Source organism: Pristis pectinata, chromosome 21, assembly GCF_009764475.1.
Source record: "Pristis pectinata isolate sPriPec2 chromosome 21, sPriPec2.1.pri, whole genome shotgun sequence".
In the NCBI taxonomy this organism is placed as follows: domain Eukaryota; kingdom Metazoa; phylum Chordata; class Chondrichthyes; order Rhinopristiformes; family Pristidae; genus Pristis; species Pristis pectinata.
The window spans coordinates 25291897-25318300 of NC_067425.1; the positions used below are offsets into that span (position 1 = coordinate 25291897).

The 26404-nt window shown below is 43.2% G+C and overlaps 1 protein-coding gene across 1 annotated transcript in view; it reads left to right on the top strand.

Annotated features, from left to right (window-relative positions):
• Positions 1-13568, top strand: part of LOC127581351 (collagen alpha-1(XXV) chain-like) — a 54981-nt gene extending 41413 nt beyond the window's left edge. The window contains exon 5 of the mRNA XM_052035683.1: positions 13497-13568. Coding sequence (XP_051891643.1) covers positions 13497-13525 — 29 coding nt within the window. The 3' untranslated portion in view covers positions 13526-13568. The remainder of the gene's footprint in view (positions 1-13496) is intronic.
• The last annotated feature ends 12836 nt before the right edge of the window (positions 13569-26404 follow it).

A 26404-nucleotide genomic window follows, 5' to 3' on the forward strand; every position in this document is an offset into this window, starting at 1 on the left:
CACCATAACTTCAGCCTTTTACATGTTTTCTCCAAGGTTTCCAACAAAGTTACAGCAGGTGATCAGGAAAACCTTTGTGCACATTGCCGGTCACCACATTTTGTTAGTGTGAAAATGCACATTCACATATGTAAACAGCTAGGCCTGGACACAGTTTTTTTTACCGGTTATTGAATAGCAATTATTGCTGAATTATTTTTCTCCCATATTCAGTTGAAAAATAACGTTTTCCACAGTGAAACACGGTAACAAACACTTCTGAGTCATTACCTGTGAGTCCTAAAAGTTGACCAGGCACTTTTCACAAGATTCACAAGGATGTCACTGGGACTGGAGGGCTTGAGTTACAAGGAGAGATGGGATAGGCTGGAGATTTTTCCCTGGAGTGTAGGAGGCCGAGGAGTGACCTTATAGAGGTATATTAAATCATGAGGGGCACAGATAAGGTCACAGTCCTTTTCCCAGGATCGGGGAGTCTAAAACCAGAGGGCATAGATTTAAAGTGAGAGGGGAAAGATTTAAAGGGGACCTGAAGGACAACATTTTCCACAAAGAGGATAGTGGGTACACAGAATGAGCTGCCAGAGGAAGTGGTAGTGGTGGGTATAATTACAAAGTTTAAGAGACATTTGGACAGGTACATGGATAGGGAAGATTTTGAAGCACATGGGCAAAACGCAGGCAAATGGGACTAACTCTGGTAGACAACCTGGCCAGCATGATCGAATTGGGACAAAGGACCTGTTTCCATGCTGTATAACTCTATCATTCCGTGGCTCTGTTACATGGACGGGAGTCATCCTTTTGTCCCTGACATGATTTCCACATCAAGGCATGTCAATCTCTGGAGCATTGCAGGGAAGTTAGGGCAGTTTTTCTGGGAGTAACTATCATGGTTATTGGGCACCCGGAGGACATTCTGATCTTCCAATCTCAGAGCCAACTGGGACCCCTATCTATTAAATCCCTCGTTCACCTTACATTATTTGGCCCCGGTGGCTTCATATGTGTCTGATCCCTCTGTCCCACCACATGGACTACCCATCATTACTAGTGCTCAGACATTGCCCCTTAACTCCTGCCACCAATTATCCATCAAAGGCAACTCTTGGTCACTATCTCCTCAACCATCCTACAACCATTGCTCAGAATGCTGTGAATCTTTGGAAGTTAATCCCCACAGTCTAGTTCCACCATCACTATACACTTGGGTATGTACCTTACAGTGCATTGTATTTCATAATAGGTTGAAGATCCATCAATTACTTTAGAAATTTGGGCAATTTCTTTTTCTCACTGCTTATGTATGTATGTAAACATTAAGCGATGGTCATTAAAATTGTTACTTCTTGTGCACTCAGAAGATAAAAGGATTGAGCTTCAATATGGGAGCTCATTTCCCAAGTGTCTGCCTTCTGTCTATCTCATTAAAGTCGTCTGTCTGTTGCAGATTGCCGTCAATGTGGAGTTTTTCTTGTTCTCCTCACAACTGCATCAGTTTCCTCCCATTGCTCAGATCCTCTCACATTTCAATGGTATGCTGATGCGTTAACAAGCTATTTAAATTGTCCTTTAGTGTGGCTAAATGGTGAAAAAATCAAAAGGGGAATGTTGGTGGGCATTCCCAATAAATGGGAATAAGGTGCAGTGTGACAGGGGATTAAGATGAGGGGGAATGGAACTGATAGGGATGCTCTGTTGGGGGTTGGCATGGACTCAATGGACCAAATGTTTGTAGGTATGTTTGAATGTGGAGTTAAGGTAGACATGAGCCATGATCTTGCTGACTGGCAAAGCTGGCACCAGGATAGGTGCCCAAAGACTGGCACCAGGTGCATGGACAGCACCTGCCTTTTTTTCCGCATTGTGTTCTTGCATAATACCACAAAATAGGAATTATAGAGGCATGCCAGATATTTGCATAGCAATTAAAGTTAAGAGAAAGATCTACTTACAAGAAGGAAGTTCTGAATGACCAAAGCTATTTTGCAATTTAACATAAACTAAGTTTCACAGACAAGTTTCCCTTATGGGTTTCCAGAGATAGACTTTCTTGGAAGGATATTAAATGCCTCATGCTTCTACATGTGCCTCTAACTAGCACTCGGATTTTGCTTCCTACAACAAAGTACAGGGCAAGTAAACTTGCAGTAAGGGCAGGCAGTGGCAAATGTTCCTCACACATAAATGCAAGGTGGTGCATTTTGGGAGGAAGATGAGAAAGGCCACTTATCACCTGGAAAATGAAAATCTAATTGGGCTAGAGGAAAGAAGTCATCTCAGAATACGAATACACCGAACACTAAATGTTGTGCCACAGATTTTCAAGACCACAAAAAATAATAGCAAGGAGGCACCAGGGTTTATTTCCAAATATCTCTGATTACCCAGAATTGAAAAGTAGAAAAGTTCTGCTAAGCCTTGATAGAACCTTGGTTGGACAATTAGAGTACGGCGTAGAGTTCTGGTTGTAATATCACAGGAAAGATTCAGAGCTTGTGGGGAGAGTACACAAGGATGATACCAGAAACATGAGGAAAAGATGAATAGATCAGATCTCTTTTATCGTGAAGAAAGAAGGCTAGTCAGATGAGATCAATCCCAGAATGGGAAATAAGGGAGGACACTTTTGGATCCATTACAGGCAAGGTACCAGAAGACTGGAGGATAACTAATGTTGTTCTTTTACTTAAAGGCAACAGGGATAAGCCAAGTAACTCCAGGCCAGTGAGCCTTAAGTCAGTGGTAGGGAAATTATTGGAGAAGATTCTAAGGGGCGGGATTTATGTACTGTATATTTGGAAAGGCGGGGGCTGATTAGGGATAATGAGCGTGGTTTTGTGAGGGGGAGATCCTGTCTTACTAACTTGAGTGAGTTTCTTGAGGAGGTAACAGAGGAGATTGATGAAGGCAGGGAAGTAGATTTTGTCTATATGTACTGTAGTAAGGGGTTCGTACAGCGGGCTTGTCCAGAAGGTTAGCACATATGGATCCAAGTAGAGATGGCTAATTGGATCCAAAACTGGCTTAGTGATAGCAAGTATAGGGGAGTGGCGGAAATATTTTTCTGACTTGAAGTCTGTGACTAGTAGTGTACCACAGGGATCAGTTCTGGGACCTTTGCTGTTCGTAGTATACATTAACAACTTGGATGTGAATATAGGAGGTATGATTAGTATGTTTTTGGATAACAGCAAAATTGGTGGTGTTATCAATAGCAAGGAAGGTTGTCTAAGGCTACAGCAGGAGATAGATCAGTTGGAAAGTTGGAAGGAGTAATGGCTGGGAATTTAATCCCAACAAGTACGAGGTGATGTATTTTGGGATGTCAAATAAGGGTAAGACATATGCAGTAAATGGTAGAGCACCAAGGTACATTGATGATCAAGGGGACTTTGGGGTTGAAGACCATAGTTCCCTGAAAACAGCAACACAGGTTGATAGGGTGGTGAAGAAGGCATTTGTCACCCCTGCCTTCGTAGGTCAGGGCATTGAATATAAGAGTCAGGATGTTATGTTGCAACTTTACAAAACACTGGAGAATTGTGTGCAGTTCTGATTGCCACACTGTAGGAAGGATGTGATTACACTGGATAGAGTGCAGAGGGGATTCACCAGGATGCTGCTTGGATTGGAGGATTTTGTTATGGGGAGAGATTGGTTAGACTGGGCTTGTTTTCCCTGGAGAGGCGGTGGCTAGGTGGGTTACCTAATAAAAGTGTAGATGAGAGACATAGATAGGGTAGATTGTCAAAGTCTTTATCCCATGCTAGGGGTATTAAAAACAAGAGGACATAGGTGTAAGGTGAGAAGAAGGAGTTTTAAAGGAGTAAGATTATTTTTTTACACCATGAGTGGTTGATGTCTGTAAAATGCTGCCTGAGGAGGTGGTGGAATAAGATATAATTACTATGTATAAGAGGCGTTTAGACAGACAGCTAAATAGGCCAGACATGGATGAATATGGTCCTAATGCAGGGAAATGAGATTAGTGTAGTCAGGCAAAAAGGTTGGCATGGATCACAGGGCCTGTCTCTGTACTCTACAACTCTATAACTTATCTTTAAGATTCTGAACAGTTTGAAAGATGGATACAGAGAGAATGTTGTCACCTGTGGGATGAAAATAACTAGAGGCCATCAAAATAAAGCAGCTACTGAAATCCAATAGGGAATTCAGAAGAAACTTCACTGAAGAATGGTGGAATATGCTTACATGGATGATTCACCCGTTTCTGTGGCATGTATCCTATGCAGTCTTACATCATCCCTATCTGTATGGTCACTAAGGCATTCTTAAACACCAAGCAGATGTTTCCACTGGCACTGTGCACAAAGTTATACTTGTAGCGCATTGGATTATAAAATTGCTGTTGTGGCCTGATAATCCAATTATTTCAGGCATTTAGCCCATATTTTTCTTTTCAATTGTTAAGTGTGCTGATTTCATTAACTTCTGACGTGCTTCGGTATGGAAGCTCATTTCCCAAGAGGCTCACTGCCAACGTCTACCTCATTAAAATTGTCAATTTCCCTAGCAGGATCTTTAAGGCATGGGTTGGAGTATTCATTAACCAAGCTACACCCAAGTTTAGCACCCTGGCCCAGGGGACAGTCTCTTTTCTAGAAATTCAATTACATAGTGTTGTTTTCTTTCAATGTATGCAACTGAAAATTGATCTCTTTTTCCAGAGTGTGATGTAGTAACAGCTATTTCCAGGGTTATTCTGTGCCACTCCAGAAATCTGATTCAGACATGAGTCACCCTTGCACCCCTGATACCACTTCCGTGCTACTGTCATTCCGAAGACCAATCCAGACCCCCTTCCACCTTCTCCAGTTTCCAGTCTACACCCTCAACCATGCCACCCGCTGATCCCACAATTCCCCCAATGAAATTGCTAGTTCCTGATCTCCCTTTTGAAGTGCCAGTTTCCAATACCCACAATGACAAGCCTGTTGCAGAATTCATCCCCATTCCCCACAGCCCAATGTAACATCAGTTTGTTTTGAAACTCTTTTGGTTTTAAAAGAAAATTGTGGATGAGAGATAATAAAGCTCATTATGTTGGAAGTATCCTGAATTGTCTAAAGTGATATCTTTACTAGTCACTTAATGGCAAGGTGAAGGGATTGATTCACTGGAACAAAAACCATTTGAGGTAATAAGATATGTTGAGAATCTAAATTAATTATTTTTAAAAAGCAAGCCATGTAAAGCCTGACACCTTAAAATTTTTCTTCGTAATAATGTGATTAATTCTTAGATGTCTTTTAGTGTTTGCAAATATTAGAGTTCTTAAACTCTCTGACAGCTTTCACAGAAGGTCTGTGTCACCAGATGATAGGGTAGGATATTGTGGTGAGGTGTGGATAGAATCATGGCCAGTCTGAAGCTCTTCACTGCTGTATAGAACACAAGAAAATAGGAGCAGGAGTAGGCCACTCGGCCCCTCAAGCCTACCCTGCCATTCATTGTGATGATGGCTGATTTATGATGACCTCAACTCCTCTTCTGTGCCAGTTTCCCGTAACCCTCAATTCCTCAATCGTTCAAATATCTATTGCAAATATATCTAATGAACTGCCCTCCGCCATCTTCGGGGACAGAGAATTCCAGAGATCCATTACCCTCTGAGAGAAGAAATTTCGACACACTTGACTTTTGAATGACCGGCCCTTATTTTGCAGCTACATCCTGTTTTGTTCATTCATTGGTGGAGAATCACAGAACAAGAATGCACAGTTGTGCATTTGCATACTTTCCTAATTCTCAAACGTGCCTATGTTCCAGCAGGCCATTCTGTATCTTAATCTGGGATGTTCAGGAACCGTTCCCTTCATTATCCACCACTATTTATGGTTGGATGTGGCAGAACTGTGGCACTTTGACTTAGCCCTTTAGTTGTTGGGTAGCTTAGTTCTAAGTTGACAGTCCAAGAGGTGATTTGCTCTCAAGTTCAACATTAATAGAAAATTCAAGCTCAGTCCCGGCCCAATTGCTTTTCGTCAAAACAATTAGTTTTTAAGCCATTGCTAGATTTTCCTGAGAACTTCCAGCAGTTTCATTATGGAAATGTGAGCATTTACTAACATAATTGTGGACATTCAGGACTCCCACATATGTGTACTCAAATGGAGTAGCCCGAAATTTCCTGAGAAACTCTTGTCACCAACATTTATTTTTAAGAAAAGTTTTCTTACAGTTTAAATTGTTTCTTAGGCTTTTTCAGGTGGGTTCAAGAACATGATGGCAGTGGAGAAGAAGCTGTTGTTGAACTTTGAGGTGCAGGTCTTGAGGATCCTGCCTGATGGCAGCATCAGGAAGAGGGCACAGCCTGGATGGTGGGAGTCGCTAATGAAAGTTGTCGCCTTGCTGAGACATCGCCTGTTGTAGATGTCCTTGATGGTGGGGAGAGCTGTACCCGTGATGGAGCTGGCTAAATCCACAACTGTCTGTAGCCTTGAGTCTGTGCATTGGAGTTTCCACACCGGGCTGTGATGCAATCAGTCACTAAGCTTTCTACTGTACATTCTTAGATGTACATCATGGTAAAGGAGAAGGTTGTCCACTACCAGCCACACTTAATAAGACAGAAGGTCAATTGTCATGATTGCCTTGCAGTTGAAGAGGAGAAATGGTTGGTGCAAGGCGATCAGGCTGTTTTCATGGCTTGAAATATGTCCAGATGCATTTGGGCCTGCTGCAGCTGGAAGGAGTCACAAGTATGGCAAGTCAGATACCAGCCCGGGGCAGTGACAAGTGTCACCGTAAACAGCTTCCATTTATACATTTGAACAAACAGCTAGTAATAGGTTAATGCAATGGCACAGCAGTGAACAATACTGTCTCACATCTCTAGGTATCTGGGTTCAATCCTGGCCTCAGGTGCTGTCTGTGTGGAGTTTTCACATTCTCTCCATGACAACATAGAATTACCATGTGTCTGGCTTCCTCCCACATTCCAAAACCGTGATGGTAGGCTGATTGACCATTGTAAATTACCTGTTGTATAATAGGCAACAAAAAAGAATCTTGGGGAATGGGTGGGCTTGTGAGAGAGATTGAGCTACAGTGAAGTAGGTGTGTTATTATGTGTTCTTATATAGTTATAATAAATGATGAAACAACGAAAGTACTCAATGATACAATACGGAAAGGATGGCCAGCAGCAAAGGATGACTGTCCAATGTGTATTCAGGATTATTGGGCATGCAGAGCTGAACTGTCAGTAGTGAAAGATATGGTCTTCAAAGGGAATAGGTTTGTGATTCCAGTGTCACGACGCAAGGAGATGCTCCAGAAGATACACGAAGGGCATCTTGGGGAGGAAAAAGGTAAATGTAGAGCATGTGAAGTGATGTACTGGCCAAGAATGAACCAAGACATCAGCCGGACCACTGCTTCATGTGAAACATGCCTTACCTACAGACCAGACCAGCAAACAGAACCACTTACACCACACCCTGTACCAGACAGGGCGTATTTCAAAGTTGAAGTGGATTTGTTTGACTGTAATGGGAAGAGCCATATTGTTGTAACAGACTACTTTTCCAATTACCCAGAGGTTGCGACACTGCAATCAACATCTAGCAAAGCAGTTATCATGTTCCTGAAAGCTGTGTTTGCGAGGCATGGAGTTCCATGTGAAGTAGTATCAGACAATGGTCCACAATTTTCGAGCTGTGAATTTGAATCCTTTGCCAATGTTTGGGGGTTTCAACATATAACCTCAAGCCCACATCACCCAAAATCTAATGGCCTAGCAGAGATTTCAGTTAAGGTGGCGAAGGGCCTCATGAAGAAAGCACAAGATGGACGAGAGGATTTCCACAGAAGTCTAATGATTTACAGAAGTGCGCCACTGCAGAACGGCCTTTCACCAGCCCAAATGCTGATGGGTCAATGCATATGCACTAACCTTCCAATACATGAAAACCTGTTGACACCTGAAGGAGCAAACAAGGTCAAACAGGCTAAAGAGGAAGGGAAAGAAAAAAGAAACAGAATCACGACAAGACAGCGAAAAGCCTGCCAGTCCTGAAGCCTGGGGATCAAGTGTGAATCCGTGATCATGATTTTGGCACATGGTTCATGCAAGGAGTTGTGCAAGAGGAAGTAAAAGGGGGCTGTATGGTGACCTTTAAGCACAAGGGGCAGCTCTTAAAATCGTAGAAAAGAGAGTACAGCCAATATTAGGTCTGAGTGCATGTGAAAAGCTCAGCCTAGTGAAAAGATTTTTCATTGTAGCTTCACATACCAAAGATGACCATACAAAAAAAAAAGAAACAAGTGGTTCAAACGTGGGAAAAGAAGGGTATGATATTGGTAGTTTGCCAGAGTTTGACAAGCAAAGTAATGAGGAAACTTCAGCAAAGAAAACTGCAGCGGTGCACACTTCAAAGAAGAGGGGAAGAAAGCAAAAGATTGAACAAGTAGAAGTCGGTTCTGAATCTGAACCTGAAAAGCATGGTGCCAAGAGAAAGAAACAAGCAGTTGAAGTAAAGATCCCGAAACCCAGAGGAAGACGACCCAAAGTAATGGTGATACCTCCACGTTCAGGCGATGAAAGTGAGAATGATGGTGTTAACAAAACTGATGAGGAGAGGATAGCTGCAGAAGAAAAGCGAAAGAAACAGCAAGAGCTAAAAAAGTGAAGGAAGAGGAAGAGAAGAAAAAGGAGAAAAATATGGAGAAACCAAAAAAGGAACTGGTTAAAAAGGAAGGAAAGAAGGACCTGGCAGAACTCAAGCGAAGGAGGAATATCAAAACCAAGTGAACTTCAGAGTCAGAGGATGAACCAGAGAATGAAAAAGAGACAAACTTTGCGTGGGTTTAACATTTGAACATTTTTATTAACCGACAACAGACAGCTTGCTTTCCCTCTCTTTTTTACAGCCACTTCCTGTTCCCCCATGTGACCCCTTGCATTGCCTACTGGGAACTGTAGTTCTTTATTATAACTCCATAATAACACATAATAACACAGTAAGAGGGTGCATGGAAGTGATGGGATTGCTCTGCTTAGAGCTCTTATGGGTCCGATGGGCCGAATAGTCTTCCCTTTTGTAATAGATACGTTAAGTTATAAGACCAAGAAGGAAATACTGCCATTTTGAAAAAAGCAAACAATAAGAAGCTGCACCTAATAGTGAGGTGACAATGTGGAAGCATTGTGCTATAAATGAAGGTAAACAATCCCACAGCCAAAGCTTCTGTCAGGTACTGTGTTTGTATGTACGTCTGTGTGAATGAATAAATGATAAACAGATCCTTCAGACTCTGAAGAGCAATTAGGGATGGACAATGAATGCTGGTCTTACCAGCAATGTTCAAAAAGCAAAAAATGAACATGTGAAAGAAAATCTATGCCATCTAAAGCCTGACACGAAAGAGGTCTCTATCATCTGATGATGGGGTAGAAGATTGTGATAATGGGGTTAGAATCATAGCCAGTCTCAAGAGTTCTCCACTGATGTATTGGTGGAGAATCAGAGAGCAAGAGTGCACACTGTTGTGCATTTATGCACTTTCCTAATTCTCAAGTGTGTTCATGTTTCAGCAGACCATTCTATATTATTACCATGACATCATATAGTGTCACATGTCTCGATAATATCCAGGAAAACTTACTTGCAGCAGTATCACAGGCACATAGCATTAGAGACACAAGAAAAACATAAATTAAACATGAATTATACAAAATTATACAAGAAAGAACACACTTAGAACAAAAAAACCCCACAAAGTCCATTTTAGAGCAATGTGGTCATGGTGTTGCTATACTGAGGTAGTGATTAGCGTCATGCAGGTTGAATCAAGAACCAAATGGCTGAAGGGAAGTTGCTGTTCTTGGATCTAGCGGTGTGGACTTCAGGCTTCTGTACCTCCTGCCCGATGGTTGCTGTGAGAAGATGGTATGGCCTGGATGGCGGGGATCTTTGATGATAGATGTTGCCTTCTTGAGATAGCGCCTCATGTCAGTACTTTCAATAATGGGGAGGCATGTGCCTGTGATGTATTGGCTGATCCCCTGGCATATTCTTCTATGCACCTCACTGAACCAAACATTAGCCACCTGGCTTGATGATGATGATTGAGTGGGGGCTACACTGGGTCAGATTACATAAGTACACAATTTACTACAGCTCCCAGACCATGGCATCTCATGGATGTCCTGTTTTGGGCTAACCTGATCATTGTGGAAAATCTTAATACACTCAACCTGCAAACTCTCAACTGCAGAAGCTAAATGACCGGAGGAGTCTAAAAAGGGGATGGAAAACTGAACAAAATATTGCAATATTTCCACTGAAGGAGACAAAGTAATATTTTAAAAATGGGAGTTAATCTGATTAACCAAATACATTGCAGCTGGTACTTCTTGTTGCTATCTGGCCCATTTACATAGATTCTTTCAAATGACATCAAGATTAGAGACCAGAGTGAATGTCTTTCTTTCTTCCATTTTGTCCTGAATGGCCAAAATCTTTGCTGTCATGTGCAGTTGAGCAAGGCTAGAGTAGGCAGAGATCTTTGAGAGCTGCAGGATTGGAGGAGGCTGCAGAGATAGGGACAGATGAGAGATGAAGGGACAGAAAAGTGACAACAAATGACGATGGAGTGCAGCAGCCTGCTTGCACATGTCCTGATGATATTCATTTGGATACCTAACACCTCTCTCTACTCCTTCATTTTTGTGCAATCAGAGTGCTTGCCCACCAACTAATCTTCAATGCAGCTGCAATTTCCAGCAGTTAAACACAGTGAAAGGTGAAGCTATCATCTCTGGACCACAGATAAGTTCTATATCCTTGCTATTGATTCCGGCTGCCAGTTGCCATCTTGAAATACACCAGACTAATTGCAGTCTCCTGGTCAATCCCAAGATAGCCTCCCTCAGAAAGTGGGTGTCTTTCACTTTCTTAACACAGCCCACCTCTAACCACCCCACCTGCCCACCCCTTCTGACCATCAGCTGCTGAAACACCCTTATTCATGCCCTTATCACACCTAGACGCCAACCTATCATCATCCTCCACTCTCCTTAACCTTCAGCTAAATCAAGCTTCAGCTGATTGGATCTTTTTCTGTACCATCCCCAGCCTCACTGACCCATGATTGCTTCTGGACACCAACGCTCTCACCCTTGGGCCTCCACCTGATGCCCCCTGCTTTCCCTGTTTCTCTCCATTCCCCTTTCCTACTCCTCACCTTGTAAACTACTGTTTTGCGGTGCATTTGATTTCATCCCCCACCCTTTCACAACATCAGACTACTTAGTGGTCCTTAAAAAATAGATGGAATTTCAGTAAAATATGAGTAAATGTTTTACTTGCTGTCCAAGAAGAACTGATTGGCTTATTCAGGAGTTACTGAGTTTCCACACAAATTTCATCAGCAGGATAAGTTGATGGTATTTCAACTGTGTGATTGTCTGTTTGAAGCTATCAGCTGCATCACTGGAGTCCTGGCTTCACTGAACTTGCAAAGCCTTACTGGTAATGGAGATGCACAGTGGAGTCTGGAGGTGACCCATTGCTTCAGCATGGAGAAACCAGGAAAGGTTTTAGGCAACACTATTTCCACAAGAAGTTTCAATAGGAGAGAGACTTTGAAGAGCTGGATAAAGCTATTTGGTCTATGATAACGGTAACCAGCAGCATCTGAATGTGCATCTTTCTCCACAAGCTTACAGGTGAATTTCTATATCTGATTCCTAAAGTCTCCCATGCAAACTTCACAAATGAGTTTCAGAATGGGTCAGGACCAGCTGGCACTGCAGAAAGGATGCTGAAAACTGATCCCTCTGGGACTAAGGCAAAATAAAGTCACCCCAGGAAAACAGCACTCAATGTTATTTTACTTAGGGTAGCACAATTCTACTAGTGAATAAACTATTCCACTTACTGTCAAGTTTCCTATCAGTTTTGTTTACTCCAGTGATCATTGGACCCCTATTCCCTTTTATATTTATTTGTTAATGTACTTTGGTCGGTTTGCTCCATTGCATCTCTTAGGCTCTTGTTCAGAACCTATACTCCTAACTCTGCTGTCATGTCAGTCCCACTTTATCTTTATTCCTTCAGCAACAGAAATCTTAGCTTCCATACCCCTCTTGCACCTGGGTTCCCAAACCTTGCCACCCTCCTCACTTTCTTTAGAGGATTCATAAAGCCTTCCATACTGTCCTTCCTTCTGCTTTCAGTACAGTTTCCTTTTACATCTCCAAACCGGTTGGAACATTACTCCAGACGGTATTTTAAATGCATGTTGCTATTATAGACTGAGATCAGAAAGTGATAGCAGTGACCACAATTCTACAAGCTTAAGCTCATAGGATCCCACTTTGGTCTGTCATTAGGCTGCAATCTTGATAAACCAATCTGTACTGTGCACTGTTCTGGTCACTAAATCTCAGGAAGAATGAGCAAGCACAAGAGGAATTTTATGTTCAAAGGCTGGAGAATTATAATTGTAAGGACAGTAACTCAGATTTAGGCTGCTGTCTCTGGAACAAAGGGGATTCATGGGGACTTTTAACTGAAGTCCTTGCAAGGCAAGCAGGAACGACCTATTTCCCTTTGCAGACAAGTCAGCAACCAGGGGAGATGGAGTTAAGTTGATCAGTAGAAGGCTCAGAGGCGAGTTGAGTAAAACATTAGTTCAAACAACGTGGGGAGATGGAGAGAATTCACTGCTTGAAAGGGTGATGGAAACAGAAACTCTCCTCACATTTAGAACAACCCATAACCCACAGAAATGAAATGTGAGTAAATGAGTTTGAAATTTCCTTGTATTTGAAACAACCCAATTTTAAATTTTGGGAATTTTGCCTCATGCACACAGAATTTTCTTGAAAAACTCAAGAATTGAAATTGTGGACTTTGGGATTTGTAATTAATAGATCAAAATTAATTCCAAAATAGGCACCTTTTGGTATTTTTTTAAATCCTTTATCAAATCTTTGGAGGTTATTTAAAAATAAAAAATAATATTTTTATGTAAATCCAATAAATATTACAAATACCACTGAACACTTGTGACCATGAAAGGGGGAGAAGTCCAAAGTCACACAGCTGGGTGTGATCCACCACATTTAACTTGGAATTAATCATAATTCTTTTACAATTGCAGATGTTATATAAGCGGAGGTCTGAGAGCAACACTGTTTGAAGTGGATGTTGCTTGGAGACGGCCATTTTGTCATTACAATTGAAAGTTAATATTGCTTTGGTGGCAATTCACAATTTCAGCTGGGATGTTTAGCTCTTACTCAGTCGCCACAGTATGAGAAAGGTGTACAGACGGAATTGTGGAATCATTCAAATAGTGCACTTCTTAAAAATAAATTCAAAAATGCATTAGCTGAGGAGAAAATTCTAACCTTAAAAGGGGCTCAAGTACAATTAGCTAAAGAATAACAAAAATTTCAATCACAGTGTACAATTACTTTCCAATAATGTCTCTATCTTTTGTGCTTTCTACCTTATCAGCTGACCAATCCTGCACCAGGCATCCTTGAAATTCATTGGTGGATGAATGACTGGAATGGTCCTCCTTGAGCCACGGAAGCCTTGGGTGACCTTCATCTTACAGTGAATTTGGAGGATTTCGTGGAGAATGCATCGTTGGTATGATTCCATTGCCTGCTGTAGGTGGACCAGGTCTCAGTCAGGCATCACTGTTACCCAGTAGACATTGAATTTTGTGCCAGGTCTGAGGTCCTGATGTTTGAATACCGTTTACCTCAATCAATCAAAGGCTGTGCTGGTGCATTGAAAGTGATGGCGAACTTGGTCATTAATGTCCACCTTCACCATGAGGTGGCTCCCAAAATATGGGAAGTGGTCCCAGCTTTTCAGCGTCTCAGCCCGTACCTTTATTGTGAGAGGGCAGTGTGGTGCAGAGGGCCAGATCTGAGCCTGGAATCGGTGAGGCAGTTCACCAAAGTTGTGGGCATGAGGGCCCAGGACAAATGAAAATGGAGTGTGTGAGTGGTACTAAACTCCAAAAGAGCCATGGAGATAAAACTGGCACCTCTAAACGTGCGCAGTGTGAAGAGCACTGCGTGATGTGTTAACGCCTTGCAGTTCCTCACCAAGGTAAAGGCGGATGTGACTTTCTTGCAAGAGTGCGGTCTGCTGCACCTCCGTAACTATCGGAGGTGGTTGCGATGGTGGTCCCACGGACTGTCGGTGTGGTTGGGGGGCAATGATTCTCACGCTTCTGGCCTGGGGATTCTGATGCGGGGGGGAGGCAACTTCTCAATCACCGAGGTCAGAGAGGTTGTGGTGGGGGCAGCTCCTCATGGCAGATGTGATGTACCGGAACACTCCGCTCCGGTTAATTAATGTGTACGCCTCGCCTGTGTGGACTGAGCGGCTGGCCGTCCTCCAGCAGCTCCCACCACTGCTGGTGACGTCCCGGCTGGTCATTCTGGCCGGTGGCTTCAACTGCATCATTGATGCGGCTGGACGATCCGGCAATGCCAACATCAGACTGGATAGCACCTCCAGGCTCCTGATGGAAACGGTAAATGATGTCAAGTTGCGCGACGCCTTCAGCACCCTTGCAGGCGGAGCACAGCCACAACCCACCTAGTCGAGATCGGACGGCTCAGCCTGGTCCTGGATCGACTTCCTTTTCATGTCGGAGCCAATCATGGTCAGATCCATCAACGTCACGCCGGTGTTCTTCTCTGACCACCATCTCCTTCAGGCCTCCTGTCACTTACAAGAGGACCAGAAGGCAGGCAGGGGGATGTGGAAGTTGAACGTCAAGCTGCTGACCCCAGAGAGCATTGAAGAACTAAAGAGGGATTATGCAGGTTGGAGAACCATGAAACCCCTCTTTGACTCCCCTGTGCACTGGTGGGAAGTGACAAAGGAGAACATCAAGAGGTTCTTCACCCACAGAGGGGTCCAGAAAGCAAGACAGAGTCAGAGGGAACTGCGCCAACTCCAGACAGACCTGCAGCAACTCCTCCTTCTGCAGTCAAGGGGGGTGGATATGAGGGAGGAACTCCAAGAGGCAAAGATCCAGCAAGCTCAGCTCCACGCCTCTGAATCCTCCAAGATTATCTTCCAATCCAGGGTTCGCTCTGTGGAGCAGGATGAGACGTGCACGCGTTTCTTCTTCCATAAGGTGCACAGTGAGAGCTCTGTGATTCACAGCCTTAAAGAAGAGGACGGACATATTAAGGATCTGCAGATCCTTCTATGCCAGTCTGTACGACAAAAAGGCCACAGATAGTACCACCTCCCAGAACTTCCTGTCCTCTATCACGGAGGTCTTAGATGACAGCAAGCGGGAGAGCCTGGACCAACCACTGACCCTGGAGGAGCTGACTGGCTCCGTCCATTCCTTTGATTCGAATAAAACTCCCGGAAGCGACGGCTTACCAGTGGAGTTGTACTCAGCTCTGTGGGACTGGATGGGCCTGGACCTGCTGGAAGTGTACAATGTTATGCTTCTGTCTGGCAGCATGTCAGAATCCATGACGAAGGGCACCATTACCCTCCTCTACAAGCAGAAGGGGGTGAGAGCGGACATCAGAAATTGGAGACCCACCTCACTGTTGAATGTGGATTATAAGATCCTGTCCAAGGCCATCGCCAACAGGGTCAAGTCTGCTCTGGGACAGGTGATCCACCCGGACCAAACCTGTGGTGTACCTGGCAGCAAGATCTTTGACAGCCTCGTGCTGCTAAGGGACACCATCGCCTACGTGCAGGACAGAGGGGTGGACACCTGCCTGGTCAGCTTGGACCAGGAGATGGCCTTCAACAGGATATCACACACATACATGTTGGACGTGCTCTCCAAGATGGGCTTTGGGGAGGGAATCAGGAATTGGATCCAACTGCTCTACACAGACATCTGTAGTGCAGTCCAAATCAATGGGTGGGAGACAGACAGATTCCCCATCAAGTCTGGAGTCAGGCAGGGCTGCCCTCTCTCTCCTGTCTTGTTCGTGTGCTGCATAAAACCCTTTGCTGAATCCATCAGGAAGGACGAGAGCATCAGAGGCGTGACGTTGCCAGGCAGTGAGAGTACCCAGGTGAAAACCTCCCTGTACATGGATGATGTCGCCGTCTTCTGCTCGGACCCAAGGTCAGTTTGCAGATTGATCAACATCTGCGACCAGTTTGAGTTGGCATCAGGGGCCAGAGTTAACCGCACGAAGAGAGAGGCCATGCTTTTCGGCAGCTGGCCCTACCGATCCAACATCCCCTTCACCGTCAGGCCTGACTACCTGAAGGTGCTGGGGATCTGGTTCGGAGGAGCTGGGGCGTGCAACAAAAATTGGTGGGAGCGGATTGGGAAGGTGAGGCAGAGACTGGGACTGTGGGAACAGCGCTCCCTCTCAATAACTGGGAAGAACTTGGTCATCAGGTGTGAGGCGCTCTCAGGGCTGCTATACTTGGCACAGGTGCGGCCTGTTCCTCTCTCCTCTGGCTCAAAATTCACCTGTGCCATCTTCTGGTTCATCTAGGGATCCAAGATGGAGTGGTTCCAACGGGTCGCCATGCACAAGTTCCTGGACAATGGGGGCAAAAGCATCCCCAATGTTGCCCTCATCCTGATGACCACCTTCGTCTGTGGCTGCGTCAGGCTGTGTGTGGAACCAAAGTACGTAGGCACCAAGTGTCACTACGTGCCGAGGTTCTACCTGTCCCTGGTGTTGGAAGGATGGGCCTGGCCCCGTTGCCGCGCAACGTCTCAGTCAGCTGGACGTTGCCGCACTACCTGTCCTTCGTAGAAAAGTTCTTCCAGACCAACACCTTTGACACAAGTCCGTCAGGCAGTGATCAGCACGGAACATCCTGCAGACACTGCAGGAGAAGGACTTGATGGATACTGTGGGGTGGTTCCCTGAGCAGACTGTCCAGACCATCTGGCAGAATGCCTCATCACCAGAACTCACCAACAAGCACCAAGACCTCGCTTGGCTGGTGGTGAGAGGGGCCCTCCCAGTCAGATCCTTCCTGCATGGTCAGAACATCAGTCCCAGCACGCGCTGCCCCCAGGAGGACTGCGCTGGGGACGAGACAGTCGCCCACCTCTTCCCGGGCTGTGGGTTTGTAAGGAGGGTGTGGCGAAAGATGCAAGGGCCCTTGACACGGTTCATCCCCAGCAGCTGCATAACAGAGGATTCTCTGATCTACGAGCTGTTCCCGGGGACACACAAACAGACGGACATCAACTGCTGCTGGAAGGTCATCAGCTCGGTGAAAGACGCCCTTTGGTCTGCCCGAAACTTGTTAGTCTCCCAGCACTGCGAGATGTCCGTAGGGGAATGCTGCCGACTGGCAGATTCCAGGCTGCAGGAGTACGTGCTGAGGGACGCACTGAAGCTGGGTGCAGCCAACGCAAGGGCTCGGTGGGGAAGGACTACAGTTTAGGGTTCTTCTGCCACTGGAGAGGGTGGGGTGGGGTCAGGCAAGAAAGCCCCTTAAATATTGTAAATACAGGATTGGAGTAGCACCCCAGGGAGCCACATGAGTGGCATTGGTGCTGCGTTTTTTTATATGAAAAGGTAACACTAATGATTGATCTGTATAAGAATGTAAAGGTTTGCACTGTTTTATTATTGTATATAGTTTGTCTTTCATTATGAATAAAGTTTATTTTGGAATAAAAAAAAGACTGATAGAGGACATTGGTCTTGTGTGTAAGGCCCATCCTCTCGTATGTTTTAGTGACTAAGGACTGAATGTCCTTAAGAACGGGGACTACTTGGTGTAGAAGTTGATCTGCAATATATTGACAATGCCCATACTTGCACATGCTTAGAGGCTGACTTTCAAAGCAAATACCAAACTACACAGAGAGTGACTAACAATCGCAGTTCATTCTAGGTTAAAGTGAGATCTGATTTCTTGACAAGATATTACATGGTGCTGAGTAGTGGATTCCTAGTTCTTGACACAGATCATAAAAGGCGCACACCAGCATAATGTTGAGGTTTCCAGTGCTTATGATTCAGGATTTGTGATTCACTTTCACTTTTATGTGGCTTCCAAAAGTGGAATTCACCTTTTATGATGCTCCAAAGGATTGTTTTGTTTAACACTATTGCCAAATTGGGTTTGCCCTCCCCAAAATCATCACAACAAGTGCACAACTATACTAGTGTGGCTTCCACCCAAAAAGATGTGTTAAGTTGTGACCTGCTGAGTGGTTCTTCAAATGGCAACTAAATGTGAAACTTACTGAGTTGTTCTGATGTTTGTGACTCTGGATATTGGTGTTTCAATTTACATCAGGACAGGTTCAAACTTGTGTTGCATGACAGTGATGTCATCGGGTGCACCATTGATGCTGAGAAATATTAGAACATAGAACATAGAACAGTACAGCATAATACAGGCACTTCGGCCCACAATGTTGTGCTGACCTTTAAACCTCGCCTAAGACTATCTAACCCCTTCAAAGCAATGGCAAGGATTCTGAACAGAAGAGCCCAAACCAATTTTGCAATTCATAACTCCGTAGAGTTATACAGCATGGAAACATGCCCATAGCCTAACTCATTCATGCCGAGCAAGCTGCCTATCCATGCTAATCCTATCTGCATGTGTTTGGCCCATTTCCCTCTAAACCTGTCCTATACACGTACCCATCCAAATGTCTTTTAAGCGTCATAATTGCACCTGCCGCTATCACCTTCTCTGGCAGCTGATTCCATGTACCCACCACCCTCCATGTGAAAAACTTGCTCCTCGGATCCCCTTTAAATCTTTCTCCTCCCACCTTAAACCTACTGTATGCCCTCTAGTGTTAGACTCCCCTACCCTGGGGCAAAAAAATGACTATCTGTCCTATCTATGCTCCTTCTAATTTTATAAACCTCAATAATGTCACCCTTTAGCATCCTCACTCCAAGGAAAACAATCCCAGTCTACGCAATCTCTCCTTACAGCTCAGGTCCTCCAGTCCAGGCAACATTCCTTGTGAACCTCTTCTGCACCATCTCGAGCTTAATCACATCTTTCCTGTAGTGTGGAGACCAGAACTGTACACAATACTCCAAGTGCGGCCTTATCAATGATATGTATAACTGTAACATTACGTGTTAGGAATACATTTGCAAAAACAATCAATGCTGAAAGCAATTTTTGATAAAGTGAATCAGCTGGTTCCACAGCACAGAAAGAACAGAGGACAGGGCAGTGAAGCAACAAGTATCTGCTATTCGCAACCATCCAGCCCATTCCTGCGTGCAGCCACTAAATCCTGTTCCACTGGCTTGAATTCCTACTAAATGGAGTGGCTACTATTCTCTAAGATAGTGCTTGTGGAAAGACAGCAGCCTTCTGGCAAAGCCCTGATGTGACAGAAGGAATTTTACTGCCCTGCCCTTTACTTGAAACCAAGACATTGTTCACTGCCAATAATTATTTCGAAAGTTAAAAGTAAACAGGACCTATCATTAAATTTAACTTCCTTGTGTTTTCTCTCTGACCATGTGAGTTTCCCTGTGACAGATACCCCAGGTTCCACCCAAAGACATACAGGTTGGTACGTTAAATGACGACAGTAAATTTCCCCCAGTGAGTAAGTGAGTGGTGGTGGGAATCTGGGGAGAATAGGCTACATGGGAAGTTTCTGGGGAACAGGATTGCTTTGTGAGCTGGCATTGGAAGTCATTCAACTCATCGAGTCTACTCCATAAAGAAATATGGAAATATGAAATGGTTCTTTAATTCAGCTGTCACAGTATGAAGCCACACTACTCAAGGCTCACTTATTCACATTTGGAATCACTCAGCAGTTCTTCAAGCACAAAGAAATACACACAAAGAAAAGGAAGAGAATACCATGGTTGAGGGATCAGTCCTTGTGTTGGTGGAGGTGGGAGGGTGTGGTCAGGCAATTCAAAGCAGGCTGGCACTCACTGAGTTTACTGGTACATACCAGGCGACCACTGTTGCCTGAGTGGATGGGGAAGATGCAGTTAAACTGCAAGTTTTTTATTTCATCTTTTTAAACTCCTTGTTATTTTCCAATGATATTCCAAAACTCTCAGGCACCACAGCCTAATCTAGAAATCAACCACAAAGGAAAATAAAATAAAAACTGCAGGTGCTGAAAACCTGAAATAAAAACAAAATTTGCTAGAAACACTCAGCTAGTCAGTTAACATTTAAGATTGAAGATTCTTCATCAGAGCTCAATAAATTTTAACTAGAATTGGCAGAACTGAAGGACATTTGACCTGAAATGACAATTCTGTTTCTCTGTCCTCAGATACTGCCCAACCCGTTGAACATTTCCAGCATTTCCTGTTGTTAAATTAAAAATTAACTCAACTTGGAATACTTTTTTTAAAGAGAGAAATTAATCCTGGAAAATGCACAAGACAGAGAAGCAACAGGTGTCTGCTCTTCCCAACCATCCAGACAACTCTGCCTGCAGCTACTAAATCCTGTTCCACAGGCTTGAATTCCTACTGGATGGAGAGGTAACTATTCTCTTCCATAATGTTGGTGGAAAGACAACAACCTTCTGCCAAAGCCCTAATTTGCGTATTCGTGAGATAAGGTATTCTACTGCCCTGCCCTTTATGTGAAGTAAAGACATTTATCACTCTCAATGATCATTTTGAAAAAAAGGTTTTAATTAAAGACGGTCTCTGTCATTAAATTTAACTTCCTTGTTTTTCTTTGGATCTGTTGTTGCAATAAATTTTAAGCAGAATTGGCAACAAATGAGGATCAACCCTAGGTAACTTAAATCTATGCAGTGAATGGTGAAGAGTTATTTCACTGTGGGCACATCGCATCTGAGTTCATCTTTTATCCTGAGCTAATTGTACTCATGCCCATCCAACACACCACAAGGCATTGCTCATGATCACCACATTGTTGCAACCAACAGCACATTATCACTGTAATACAAATTGGGAAGCACAGAGGCGCAGTTAGTACAGTTGCTGCCTCAGCTTCAGTGATCTGGGTTCAATTCTGATCTGCGGTGACTTCTGTGGGAGTTCTGTCTGTGACCACGTGATTTTCCCTGTGACAGATGCTCCAGTTTCCTCCCAAAAACATGCAGGTTGTTACATTAAATGGCCACTGTAAATATCCCCCAGTGAGTAAGTGAATGGTAGAATCAGCAGAGAGTTGATGGGAATTGGAGGAGAATTGATGGGAATCTGGGAAGAATAGGTTACATGGAAAGTTACTGGGGGAACAGGACTGCTCTGTGAGCTGGTGTTGAAGGAGGTCATTCAACTCACTGAATCTACATCATAAGGTAGTATGGAAATATGAAATTGTCCTTTATTCAGCTGTCACAGTATGAAGCCACACCACTCAAGGCTCATTTATCCACCCTTGGCATCACTCAGCAGTTCTTCATAGATAAAGAAAGGGAAGAGAATTCTGTGGTTGAAGGATCAGTCCTTGCGTTGGTGGGGGAGGGAGAGTGTGGTCAGGCAATTCAAAACTGCTGTCACTCACTGAGCGGACCAGCACATACCAGGTAGCCACTGTTGCCTGAGTGGATGAGGAAGATGCAATTAGATTGCAAGTTTTTATTTCATCTCGTTAAGCTCCTTGTTATTTTCCAGTGATATTCCAAAACTTTCAAGCACTGCAGCCTAATCTAGAAATCAACTACAAAAGAAAATCAAAAAACTGCAGGTGCTGCAAATCTGAAATTAAAATTAAAATTGCTGGAAACACTCAGCTAGTCAGGCAGCATCTGCGGAGATAAAAGTCAAGTTAACATTTAAGGTCGAAGACCCTTCATCAGAGCTCAATAAATTTTAACCAGATTTGGCAGAACTGAAGGACATTTGACCTGAAATGACAACTCTGTTTCTCTGTCCTCAGATACTGACCGAACTGCTGAGCATTTTCTGTTCTTAATTAAGAAATTTACTCAACCTGGAATAATTAATTTAAAGAACGAAAATAATCCTGAAACTTCAATAAACTATCCTTGTGTTTATTTTTGGAAATAAACTCCATTTGCTGCAACTAATTGTTGCATGTTGTGGTTTGCACCATTGTTCATTTGTGGTATTATTGTGTTAAAGGAAGGAAAGAGAATACCACGGTTGAGGGATCAGTCCTCATGTTGGTGGGGGTGGGGAGTGTGGTTATAGATGTGGTTAGTATTGTTAATGTCCTCAGGCTACATGCTGCCAACCAACACAATATATGATTTCAACAAAGAATATAATGACACAGTGTGTGATGAAGTATAGCAGGTACAAATATATACAAGACCATAAAAATATAGTTCCCTGTTCATTCTTTCAATGATACAAGATCTAAGATTTATTTCTTGTCTGTTTTCTTGGATGATCTATTTTAAAGCAAACTATTCTTATGATAAAATGCTGGAAGCACTCAACAGGTCAGTCAGCATACATGGACAGAGAAACAGTTAATGCTTTAGGTTGAAGACCTCTTGTCAGAACTCAATAAATTTTATCCAGCATGTCAATTCTGATGGAGGTCTTTGACCTGAAATGTTAACTTTGTTGATCATCCTGCAGATGTTGCCTGACCTGCTGAGTATTTCCAGCATTTTCTGTGTTTATTTCAGATTTCCAGCATCTACAGTATTTTTGGCTTTCAAATTCTGTCATTACTTAGGATGCTTCTTAAAGCATCGTTCAAGATGTTGCTCAGTTGGTAAAATGTTGCATCTCCATTTTGTGGACTTGGATGTGGTCATGGATCTCTGCCACAAGTTGGCGTACTGTGGTGGTGTGATGACAGCTACTCTTACTGTAGAATTGCAGTTGATATTATCCATTTCACGAATGATGTTGTTGGGTTGCTGCTAGTTCTGTGTTTTATCAGTTCTGGTGTAGGATGGAGATAGGTTCTGGCCCTTTGCATCCACTGCCTGCCGTGGTCTTGATGTAATGCCACTCTGGCATATCAACTTCATGATAACTTGGATCCTGGCTAGTGTCTTCATAACTGGATCCTGTACCTGCACTTTTTACCCCCTCAACAACGCAGGTGGTGATGTAGCTTGGTTTGTTGTAGTGTTGGTTGCCTTTCACTTGTGCATCAGTCATTGTCTTGGCCTTGTGAAGGATATATTTTATTTGCCAAAGTTGTCATATACTTAACACCATTCAGCAACTTAGCCAGTGATTTCCATTCAGGACTTGAGGTATGGACCAGAGTGCATTTGCTTCCCTGCATTTGATAAGGGTCCTCTTTATTATTTGGACATGTGTCTTCATGAAGGTTAAACACTGAAGCTGCATCATTCTGCAAGCTCTTTAAATTCTGTAAAGGCAAATTGGGTTCCTCCATCAGACACAGTTTCTCAGGAACCCTTTGTTCTGCAAGTAGAACTCATACTTTAGTAATAGCTGTTGCAGCTCTCGGATCTTTCATCCTTCTGATTAATGGGAACATGGAGGAATCATCATCAATCTTGAGGTCTATTCATGGTTGTCAGTGAACAAATCAGGTCCCATGGAATGGCCTTAATAGTATCTCAATCGCTGTTATCTTTCTGTTGTGCATTTTTGTATTCTTAGCACATTAACACCATTCTGTCTTTACTTTTGTACATGCATATCCAGTACACAACCAATCTAGCTGTCAGCTTGCATTTCCCTATATTCATGTGGATTCATGAATCTCCCGTAGTAATCTGCTCATTTTGGATATGATAATTCAGGATCCAACCAGTAGAAACAATCTTCCAGTGGGATGTCATGTCTAATTGGCTAATATCTTATTGCTGTTATGTTTGTTTCATTTGTTTTACCCGAAAGTACTTACTGACAAACAAAGTAACTCCTCATCTTTGTCACTCTCTTCTGATCTTACTCAATGTTGAGTATTGCTGCTGCTAAATTCTTTCTTGTTTTTTGGTGGTTTTTGCCCAACAACATGTACCATTCCAAAGAACTGGAATTCTTCTTCCTTTATAATACATGTTACAGAATGTAAGCTGAAGCCAGTCTTCCTGGCTCTTCCCATCACTTCATGTTAGCTTTGTCATCCACTCTATTGCTGTCATCCACCATGCCTACTGTTCCCTTGTCTCCTCTATGTCTTAACTACTTTCCAGTGAAACATGTCCTTGTTTACACTTAAGGAAAAGTTTGATTTTGCAATCCAAATGGTGTGCTGAATGAAATGAAGAGAGAAAATGCCAGAAATTCTCAGCAAGTCGGTTAACATCTGTGGAAAGAGAAACAGAATGTTTCAGGTTGAACACCTCTATAGAGGGCTGGGAAGGGGTCTTTGTCTGAAGTTCTCTGTGTTTCTCTTTTCATAGATGTTGCCTGGCCTGTTGTGTGTTTCCAGCATTTTCTGTTTTTATTTCAGATTTCTAGCATCTGTCATTTTTATTTGAATTCCACTAACTGGTTTGTTAAATGACATTGGCAGTAAAAATTCCTCATCAATCTTCACATTCCAGTAACAGATTTTGGCATCAAGTTTGTTGAAAACGTTCACCTCTGCTACCACCACTGCCAACTCAATAGGGAGTTAGCTAGCAGCCCCTGTTGATCACCTAATTCAAGTCTTTTGCTCTGGGCATATCCTAACCATTACTTTCTCTCTCACAAGCACAGAGTTCACCAGTTGGTATGTTCAGCAACCTCAGCGATAATCCACTTTCATCTCTTAGAACAGCTTTTCAATCTCCCTCTCCAACTTGATAACTGGATCTTTGGCTTCAGTTGAGGGAACAACTGTGATAGGATATTCAAAATCCTTCAACCATTTCAAAACATTCAAGGTACCTTGGGTTCAGTCTGTTTTGTTTCTTATTTAAGGGTGATTTTCAATGTAATGTTGCCTTAATTTCTCAATATTTTCTCCTCCATCTTGCTATGTAATAAAAATTAACTGTGGTTCCTCAGAACTTCTCATACCCAAGTTTGCAGTTCCTTCTGCTTCTTTGGCAATGAACATGCAGTTAATAGCTTTCCCCTCATGTGGCCCTCTGACTTGAATCATTCCAAGATGTGGAATTTCATCACCAACCTATGACATCAGTAGCTCATTGCTGTGTTTTAAACCATTTTCCTTTGTGTACTCATCTTCTGGGGAATATGATTTAGTATTTCCTGAATCACATGATGTTATTTTGCATCCTTGAATGTGGTTTAACTTAACAAAAGGAGAAGCCAGAGAACTATAGATTGGTGAGTTTAACGTCAGTGGCAGGAAAGCTATTGGAGGGGATTCTGAGAGACAGGATCTACCTGCATTTGGAAAGGCAAGGACTGATTAGAGATAGTTAGTGTGGCTTTGTGTGCGCACAAAATCTTGTGTCACAAATTTGATTAAGTTTTTTTTGAAGAGGTGACCAAAAGGATTGACAAGGGCAGGATGGTATACACGTCGTCTACATGAACTTTAGCAAAGTCTTTGATAAGGTCCTGCATCGTACGCTGGTCCAGAATGTTCAATTTCATGGGATCCAGGGAGAGCTAGCCAATTGGATACAAAATTAGCTTGGTGGTAGGAGCCAGAGGCTGATAGCGGAGGGTCGTTTGTCAGATTGGAGGCCTGTGACCGGCGGTGTGCCACAGGGATCCATGCTGGCTCCACTGTTGTTTGTCATCTATATTAACAATTTGGATGAGAACATAAGTGGTGTGGTATTAAGTTTGCAGATGACATCAAAATTGTTGGTATAGTGGATAGTGAAGAAGTTTATCCAAGATTACAGCAGGATCTAGATCAACTGCGAAAGTGGGCCAAGGAATGACAGATGGAATTTAACTCAGATAAGTGTGAAGTATTGCATTTGGTACGTTCTGGTCACCTAGCTATAGGAAGGATGTCATAAAACTGGAAAAGGTGCAGAAAAGATTCATAAGGATGTGGCTGGGACTGGATGGTTTGCATTAGAAACAAACTGGATAGGTTGGGGCCATTTTCCCTGGAGCAAAGGAGGTTGAGGGGTGATCTTACAGAGGTTAATAAAATCATGAGAGGCATAGAATGGTCAGTCTTTTTCCCAGTGTAGGGAACTCTAAAAGTATAGGGCATAGGTTTAAGGTGAGAGGGGAAAGATTTAAAGGAGAGCTGAGGGATAAGATTTTCCACAGAGTGTGGTGTATACAGTATGTGGAATGAGCTGCCAGAGTAAGTGGTAGAGGTGGGTACAATTAAAGCATTTAAAAGACATTTGGACAGGTGCATGGACAGGAAATGTTTAAGAGGGACATAGGCCAAACACAGGTAAATAGGACTAGCTCCAATTGGCACCTTGGTCAAAAAACCCCTGGACAAGTTGAGCTGAAGCACCTGTTTCCATGCGGTATTAATCTATGGTTCACTATCTAATGAATCATCAAACTCCCTGTTGCCTTCCCTGGTGTGGCTCTTATTTTGTTTCTTTTCTACTGGTCCTTTTCCTTTGCTATTTTCTCTAAGTTTTTACTATTGCT